General features: G+C 37.1%; 1 protein-coding gene across 1 annotated transcript in view; it reads right to left on the bottom strand.

Annotated features, from left to right (window-relative positions):
• LOC113914977 (olfactory receptor 2D3) overlaps positions 1 to 240 on the bottom strand; it is a 966-nt gene extending 726 nt beyond the window's left edge. Inside the window, exon 1 of the mRNA XM_027580617.1 lies at positions 1 to 240. This exon is cut by the window's left edge and continues 726 nt beyond it. Within this exon, the coding sequence (XP_027436418.1) occupies positions 1 to 219 (219 nt within the window). The 5' untranslated portion in view covers positions 220 to 240.
• Between the last annotated feature and the right edge of the window lie 9,779 nt (positions 241 to 10,019).

Below are 10,019 nucleotides of genomic sequence, written 5' to 3'. Positions count from 1 at the left end.
GAAGCAGAGATCTGCGAAAGAGAGGTTTCTAAGAAAAAAGTACATGGGAGTGTGAAGTCGAGAATCCATGAAGATGAGAATGATGATGAGCAGGTTTCCAAGCACAGTCAAAAGATAAATGATGAGAAAAGGAACAAATAGCAGGATCTGGGTCTGCAAGTCCTGGAAAAGGCCAAGGAAAATAAACTCAGCCACAAAGGTTTGGTTTTCCTCTCCCATTGAGATTTATGCCTCTTTACCTGTTTGCACAAATAAAAAGAACAAACTTTGGGTTTGTGACCTCAAGTCCTGTAGAAGAGTATCATTTAAAGCTCAGGGTTACAGTGGGGGGATGAGGTAACCAGGTGATGGGTATTAAGGAGGGCAAATGTTGTGATGAGCACAGCGTGTTATAAGCAACTAATGAATCATTGAACACTCCATCAAAACTAATGGTGTACTATTTGCTGGCTAACTGAACGTAATAAAATAAATAAATAAAAAGAAAGGAAGAGAAAAACTAAAAAAATATATAATAAAAAATAAAAATTCAAACCTTAAAAAAATATAATACTCAGTTTATAACCAAATTGGATATTTCTAGTTTTTGCTATTCATATCATTCTAATTAATACTAAATAGAATATTTTAATTCTTATTAGTTGGTTATAATGTAAATCCACGGGGCGCCTGGGTGGCTCTGTCAGTTAAACATCTGTCTTTGGCTAGGGTCATGACCCAGCATCCTGGGATCAAGCCCTGCATAGGGCTCCCTGCTGAGCAGGGATCCTCCTTCTCCCTCTGCCTCTGCTCCTCCCCCTTGCTCATGCTCACTTGCTCTTGTGTGCACTCTCTCTCTCTCTCTCTCAAAATAAATAAGCAAAATCTTAAAAAAAAATAATGTAAATCCACTTCATTGTCTCCCATTGTTTCTCCTCTTCCTAGTGTCGCTTATGTATAGAGTATGAAATTGTTAAAGCCTTCTTGGCTAGTTCTGATATAAGGATATTAGACTTCATGTGGATTTTACTAATGGCTGTACACATATTGTTACAAAATGATGTATATATTGTTAGCACTATTACCATGTATAAAATTGCACCACTAACTACATAATTAATTATAACATACGCTTGGAAAATGTGAAACAGCTTCCAGGCATCAAACTTAATTTGACCTCTTAAAAAACAATAAATTATTCTTGCTTTAAAAAGAAAGCCATGGATGAAGGGGGGGAAGTCGGAGGGGGAGATGAACCATGAGAGACTATGGACTCTGAGAAACAAACTGAGGGTTCTAGAGGGGAGGGGGGTGGGGGGATGGGTTAGCCTGGTGATGGGTATTAAGGAGGGCATGTACTGCATGGAGCACTGGGTGTTATACACAAACAACGAATAATGGAACACTACATCAAAAACTAATGATTTAATGTATGGTGATTAACATAACATAAAAAAAAAAAAGAACACACTCAAAAAGAAAGCCTTGGGACCTCGGTGGCTCAGTGAAGCATCTGCCTCTGGCTCATGTCATGATCCCAGGGTCCTGGTATCTGTTCCTCACTGGGCTCCTTGCTTGGCAGGGAGCCTGCTTTCCCCTCTGCCTGCAGCTCCCCCTGCTTGTGCTCTCTCTCTCTTTCTGACAAATGAATAAATAAAATCTTTAAAAAAAATAAAGCCTTATCACTTAATACACTAAGTATTATTCTATTTGGACTGAAGAGTAAAATACTGAAAGTAAAACAATAAAAAACAGAAAGAATGAGTTAAAATTCTTGTGATATTTGCATAGGATCAGACTGATATAAAATCTGTCTAAGAAATCATGAAGGAAAACATGTAGAATTTACAACATAAATAGAAAGACTTCTTGAGATAGTAATATCATGAATAAAATTAAAAGATAAACTATAAACAGGAAAATATTTGAAGGAGATAGCAGATAATAGTTAATGCCTTTATTACATTAAGATTACATATGAAACACTATGAAAATGGTTGAGGCCAAGAAATAATGGGCCAAGGGCTATTTACAAAGAAGAAATGCAAATAGTTATTAAGTATAAGAAAAAAATACGTGATGATATTATTGTAAATAATATAAAAAAAAAGTACAACACAACAATGAGAATACATTTTTTACCTTGGAAATTAGCTAATATTTTAACAAAACGACAACATCACAAAATAGTAACTAGTATTTTTTTAAAAAGATTTTATTTATTTATTTGAGAGAGAGAGCACAAGAGAGCAGGAGCAGGGGGGAGACATAGAGGAAAAGGGAGAAGCAGACTCCCTGTTGAGCAGGGAGCCTGATGTGGGACTCAATCCCAGAACCCTGGGATCACGACCTGAGCTGAAGGCAGACAACTGACTGAGCCACGAGGTGCCCCAGCAACTAGTATTTTATTGAAAATTTAGCTCATGACAGGCATGAAGGGTTCTATATAATTATATTGTCCCAATAACATTGTATGATAGACATTATTCATCTTACTTTGCAGATGAAAAAACTGAGCACAGAATAGTTCAGCTACCTTCTCCAAATTACACAGTTTAAAAATGGCAGAATTCATTAACTGTAAAATGAGAATGCACGGGAAAAAAGACATTTTTGTACAATGCAAGTGGGTAGGAAAATTAGTCCAATCTTTCTGGAAAATAATTTTTCAAATATATTTTAAAATTTTTAAATTTGACCCAGTTCTCAATAATATGGGGAAGGGAGAGATTCCCTTTTTACTAGTCCTTTCTTCCCCATAAGGAAGAATCTGATTTGTGACTTTCTAGGATGCTGCTTGGTCCATATTTACTACCAGCTAGGGTTATTGTGCTTTAAAAGGTCATGCATGTTCGATTTCCTCACTTCTTCATGGAACTGGACTGATAAAATCCCACTTAAAGCTGTAAGGGAGATTGAAAATTTTGAAAGATTTTAGACTAGACTGAGTATTCCAAACCAGGCTTATCAGAGTTCTGAACTTGAGTAACATTAGGGACTAGGGCAATTAATAAAAAGCAGTATCTTAGTTTTCATATTTCTTGTTTCTTTTGTAGAACTCTAAGGAGAAGAATGACCAGGACTAGCATATTATGAGTTCTGGAGTCCCCTAGGCCTAATATCATATAATACCTTCAAATATTTTCCCAATTTCTAAATCCAATTCCAGGAATCTATCCTAAATAAATACTCTAAATTGAAGAAAAATATTCACAGTGAAATTTGATTATCATGTTATATAATAACGGTTAAAAACAGACATATAGACAAATGGAATATAATAAAGAACTCAGAAATAAAACCACATATATACAATCAATTGATCTTTGACAAGGGTGTCAAGAATACACAATGAGGAAATGACAGTCTCTCCAATAAATGGTGTTGGGAAAACTGGATACCCACATGCAAAAAAAGAAAGAAAGAAAGAAATTGGACCCTTATCCAATCCAACAAAAATCAACCCAAAATAGATTAACATAAGATCTGAAACTATAAAACTCAATGAAGAAAACATAGCAGAAAACTTAGGGACATTAGACTTGGCAATGATTTTGGATTTGACACCTAAAGCACAAGCAATGAAAAGACAAATGAGATATAAAAAACAAAACAAAACAAAACAAAAACCTAACAATAATCTTCTGCACAGCAAAGGAAACAATCAACAAAACGAAAAGGCAATCTATGAAATGGGAGAAAATATTTGCGAACCGTAAATCTGAAAAGGGTTAATATCTGAAATATATAAGGAACTCATACAACTGAATGGCAAAAAAGTAATAATAAATCAAATAATCGAATTTTTTAAATGGACAAGAAAACTGAATAAACATGTCTCCAGAGAAGACGTACAAATGACCAAGAGGTACATGAAAAGTTGCATACCATCACTAATCATCATGGAAGTGTCAATCAAAACAATGAACTATTATATTACCCCTGTTAGGATGGTTACTATAAAAAAAGTTTAAAAATACAAAACCCAGAAGGTAATTAGTATTGGCAAGGATGTGGAGAAAAGGAAAACCTTGTACATTGTTGGTGGAATGTAAATTGGTACAGCTACTATGGAAAACAGTTTGGAGGTATCTCAAAAAGTTAAGAATAGATAGAACTATCATATGATCCAGTAATCTCACTTCTGGGTATATATCTGAAGGAATTGAAATCAATATTGAAGAAATATCTGAAATCTTATGTTCATTGCAGCATTATTCATTAACAGTCAAGACATAGAAGCAATTTAAATGTCCAATGACAAATGCAAAAAGAAAATGCTGAATATGCACACAATAGAATATTATTCATCCTTAAAAAAGGAAATCCTGCCTTTTGTGACAACACGGATGAACCTGGAGGACATTATGCTAAGTGAAGTAAACCAGATACAGAAGAACTAATACAAACACACACAAGCTCACAAAAGGAAAAATACTCCATGATATCACTTACGTAAAATTGTCAAACTCATAGAAGCAGAGAGTGGTATAGTCATTGCCAGGGGCTTGTGGAAGGAGGCAATTATTAGTCAAATTATGTATTAGTCAAAGGATACTAAGTTTCAATTATGTAAAATGAGTAAGCCCTAGAGATGTACTGTACAGCATAGTGCCTATAGTTATTCAAAGAACCATTTCCTCTCCCAAAATTATTTCTGAAACTCCACAGGTAACAGTGCTGTTCTCAGCACTGTCAGTAATGTAATATTTGTCACTTTCTCTTTCCCCTTATTTTATTATCTAGCCGTTGTCTGAGCATTTCTGTTTCCTCTATATCCTACAGATAAAGATTAATATCCCTAATAATAATAATGACAATCATCTTACACTGGTACTTACCAAAAGTGGTTTTGTTAATGCTTTAGGGACCAATGTTAATATAGGTTTTCAAAATGCACAGAAAGCACTGAAAGAAAAAAAATTCCAAAAGGTTGGGGGGGATTGACTGTGGGTATTAGAATTATGGGTGGGTTATTTTTTTTCTTTTTTAATGTTTTTGTTCTTTAATGTTGTTCTTTAATAGGTGGTCGTCTATTGCCAATATAGGAAAAATAAAAACATGGGAAAATCTAAACAGCACTTAATTGAGGAGGCTCTAAACTAAAGGTCATGTTATTGCATCTGCTTTCAGTCTTAATAAAGTAACTACTATAGGACCAGCCCTCTTGCTAGAAGCAAATATAAAATGAAATATGGAACAACTATGCTCAGACATTGGACAACAGTCAGTTCAGAAAGTAATCCTGTACAGCAAGGAAACAAACAAGGTGAATTCCATGGTCCCACTAACTTTATGCCAAGAGGCACTCACAGAACCATGATCCATGGATATGGAGCCTAAGCAGAGCATGATGGCCTTGCTGAGGTGAGGAGACAGAGATCCATAACTGATAGTGCCAAAGCAAATGGAAATGGTGAAAGAGAGCATCAAAAAGGAAGTAGTTGCACAATAAAGGGGCTTTAGGAATCTGAACAAGTTTTGGCTGAATATTAAGCAAAGCAGGCATAGGATAAGACTTGGAAAGCCCCCCCAAAAGCAGTTATTAGGGAGGTCAGGTAAAGCAGCAAGATTTTGGAATTCCAGCCATCCAGAATTAAGGAGCTTCACTGAAAACTCCTGTCAAGGAGTTGCTACCTCTCAGAGGGCAGGTGTTAGTAATAAAACTGTGATGAATACTGTATACCTCAATATATAAAACAATGGGCACAGAAAAAAAATCAAATAGAATATATAAAATGGAATAATAAAAAATAATTAAACAGAAGGCAAGAAAGAGGAAAAGAAAGAGGAATATGAGAAAAATAGAAAGTGAATAACAAGATGGTAGACTTAAACCCAATTGTATTCAGAATTACGTTAAAAATAAATGGATAAAGCATTCTGATTAAAAGGAAGAGATTGAGAGCCTGGGAAGATAGAGAAGTAGGAGGACCCTAAGCTGGCCTTATCCCATGGATACAACTAGGTAATACTTACATCAGTAAATAGCCCAGAAAATGATCTGAAGACCAGCAGAACAAACTTTACAACTAAATGTAGAAAAGAGGCCACACTGAAAGAAGGAGGAAGGGTAAAGATAAGCTTTGAGATAAAATGGACCATGTCAGTCCCCAGTGGGGAAGTAGCCAGTGGTGCAGAGAAGGGCAAAAAATGGACTATCATACCAGGGAGCCTGCACAGGGATGAAACCCCATAACATTTGGCTTTAAAAGTGAGAGGGAGTAAATCTTGTGAGTTCTCACAACCAGTGGGACTTAAAGCCTGGAATTAAAAAAAAAAAAAAATCAGCAGACCTGGCTCTAGGAGAGCCCAGAGGTTGTTAGTAGGCAGAGTCCTCCCCATAAAGAGATAGCACAACAAACAGCCAGAGAAGATACATGGAAGCAAGAGATTGAAAAACACTGGGGGCAGACAGGAGGTAGAGTAATTTACTCATCTCAGAGCATGCCACAGATAAGCAGGGATCACAGGGAGACTCTCTAGGAACAAAGGAGCTGTTAGTTACCATTTCCCTCTCTTACCCCCCCAGCATAAACACAGGGCCACTTGCAGGAACCAGCACAGTGCTGACACTCACTATCTAAATTGCTGACTCCAAGCCCCGCCCACACACACTTTGGCGGTTCCATCCTTCCCAGTCATGCTTGCCTTAGACCTGGCTCCCTAGGATTCCTCCCACAGAAGACCAGCACGAACCCCACTAACACCTCATCTTCCAACCGACACATTTTGTTGGACTTCAATTCTGGCAGCAGCAGGAGCAGGTCTCATTTCACAAGCCGACCAGTGCACACCTTATTAAAATGTACACCACTTGTCTGGGGACCAAATGCTGCACAAAACAGGCAAAGACTACTGGACTGAAGGAAAATGTGGCCAGGACTCAACAGCAGGGCATATGCAACACACATAGAAGACACTTCCTGAAACACCAGGTCCTGAAGAACAGGAGACACTGCACTACAAGACATACAGGACCTGTTCTTCATAAAGTCCTTAATTTTAAGAGCAGGAGATGTAGCTGACATTCCTAACACAGAGACACAGATACAGAAAGTAAGACAAAATGAAGACAGAGAGAAATATGTCCCAAATGAAAGAATAGGACAAAACTACAGCAAGAGAGCTAAGTGAAACAGATATTAATTATTTGATAGAGATAGAAAATTTAAAGTAATGATTATATAAATACTCACTGGACTTGAGAAAAGAGTGGAGGACATTAGTGAGACCCTTAAAAAGAGATAAAAAAGAACCCATAAGAGATGAAGATCACAATAAATGATATAAAAATACACCTGATGGAATAAATAGCAGGCTAGAGGAGGAGAGGAATGAATTAATGACTCATAAGACAGAGTAATCGAAAGTAATCAAGCTGAGCAAATGAGAGAAAAAAGAATTATGCAAAAAGAGAAGAGACACAGGGAACTCAATGACTCCATTGAGCCTAATAACATTTGCATTATGGGGATTCCAGAAGGAAAAAAGAGAGAAAAGGGGCAGAGTATTTATTGAAGAAGTAATAGCTGAAAACTTCCCACAGCTGGGGAAAGAAACAGACATCCAGATCCAGGAGGCACAGAGATCCCCCAATAAAATCAACTGAAGGAGGTCTATAATAAGACACATAGTAATTAAAATGACAAAAGTAGTAGTAAAGAAAAAAATTTTCAAGTAGCAAGAGAAATTAAGACAGTTACCTACAAGGGAAACTGCATATGGCTAGCAGTAGTTCAGCAGAAACTTTGCAGGCCAGAAGAGAGTGGCTGATATATTCAAAGTGCTGAAAGGGAAAAATCTGCAGCCAAGAACACTATCCAGCAAGGTTATCATTCAGAAATGAAGGAGAGATAAAGTGTTTCACAGACAAATAAAAGCTAAAAGAGTTCATGATCACTGAATCACTCTTGAAAGGAACATTAAGAGACTCTTGAGTGGAAAGGAAAGACCGCAGTGAGACTAGAGTAGGAAACACAAAACCAGTCAAAACAAGTATATCTGTAAAATCAGTCAAGGGATTCACAAAATAAAAGGATGTAAAATATGACACCATCTACCTAAAACATATGTGTGCATGTGGGTGGGGGGTGAGGATCAGAGTATAGAATGGGTTCAAGCTTACGTGGCCATCAACTTAATATAGACTTCTATATGCAGAAGATGTTATATACAAATCGAATGGTAACCACAAATCAAAAACTAGAAATAGATATGAAAAGAAAAAGGGAAAGGAATCTGAGTGTATCATTAAAGAAAGTCAACAAACCAGGAAAGTGAGCAGGAGAAGAAAGGATCAAAGAAAAACTACAAAAACAACAACAAAAAAGGTAATAAAATGGCAATAAATACATATATATCAATAACTACTTTGAATGTAAATGAACAAAATGTTCTGATCAAAGGACATAAGATGATAGGGGCACCTGGGTGTCTCAGTTGTTAAGCATCTGCCTTCGGCTCAGGTCATGATCCCAGGGTCCTGGGATTGAGCCCCATATTGGGCTCCCTGCTCTGTGGGGAGCCTGCTTCTCCCTCTCCCACTCCCCCTGCTGTGTTCCCTTTCTCACTGTGTCTTTCTGTCAAAGAAATAGATGAAACCTTAAAAAAAAAAAAGGACATAGGGTGATAGAATGGATTAAAAAAACAAGACCCATTTATATGCTGCCTACAAGAGACTCAGCTTAGACATAAAGACACATGCAGATTGAAAGTGCATAGATAGGGGTCCCTGGGTGGCTCAGTCTGTTAAGGGCTGCCTTTGGCTCAGGTAATGATCCCAGGGTCCTGGGATCAAGCCCCACATTGGAACTTCCTGCTCAGCGGGGAGCCTGCATCTCCCTCTGCCCCACCCCACCCCCCCACTCATGCTCTCTCTCTCACACTCTCTCCCTGTCTCTCTCTCAAATAAATAAAATCTTTACAAAAAAGAGTGAATATATAGAAAAACAAATATGCAAATGGAAGTGCAAAGAAAAACAGGGTAGCAATACTTATATCAGACAAAATAGACTTAAAAACAAAGACTGGAACCAGAGACCAAAAAGGATAGATCATCCAAACATAAAATCAACAAGAATACAGTGGCTTTGATTGACACATTGGACCACTGATATATTCAGAACAATCCATCCTAAAACCGAAGAATACACAGTCTTTTCAAGTGCACACGAAACATTCTCCAGAACAGATCACATATTAGGCCACAAAGTAAATCTTAACAAATTAAAAAACACTGAAGTCATACCATGCATCTTTCCAACCCCCAATACTATGACACTAGAAATCAAACAAAAAATATCTAGAAAGAACACAAATCCATGGAGGCTAAACAACATGCTACTAAACAATGAATGGGTTAATCAAGAAGTCAAAGAGGAAATTGGGGCACCTGGGTGGCTCAGTTGGTTGAGCATCTGACTCTTGATTTCGGCACAGATCATTGATCTCAGGGTCCTGAGATCGAGCCCCATGTTGGGCTCCATGCTCATCAGGGAACCTGCTTAGGATTCTCTCCCTTTCCCTCTGCCCCTCCTCCCCAACTAATGTGCATGTATGCTCTCTCTCAAGAAAGAAAGAAAGAAATTAAAGAAGAAAAAATGCATGGAGATAAGTGAAAATGAAGACACAATGGTCAAAAATCGTTGGGATGCAGCAAAATCTTTTCTAAGAGGGAAATTTATAGCAATACAGGCCTACCTCAAAAAGCATGAAAAATATCAAAGAACCAAACCTGACACCTCAAGGAGCTAGAAAAAGAACATCAAACAAAGCTTAAAGCTAGCTGAAGAAGGGAAATAACAAAGATTAGAGTGGAAATAAATGATACAGAAACTAAAAAAAAAAAAAAGAACAGATCAATGAAACCAGGAGCTGGTTCTTTGAAAAAATTAATATACTTGATAAACTGCTAGCCAGACTTATCAAAAGAAAAGAGAAAGGACCCAAATAAATGAAATCACAAATGAGAGAGGAGCAATAACAAACAACACCACAGAAATAGAAAAAATTGTAAGAGAATATTATTAAAAATTATA

This window comes from Zalophus californianus, chromosome 11, assembly GCF_009762305.2.
Source record: "Zalophus californianus isolate mZalCal1 chromosome 11, mZalCal1.pri.v2, whole genome shotgun sequence".
NCBI lineage: Eukaryota > Metazoa > Chordata > Mammalia > Carnivora > Otariidae > Zalophus > Zalophus californianus.
Note: the sequence above shows the minus strand (reverse complement) of the source record. Positions and strands in the feature narration are given on the sequence as shown.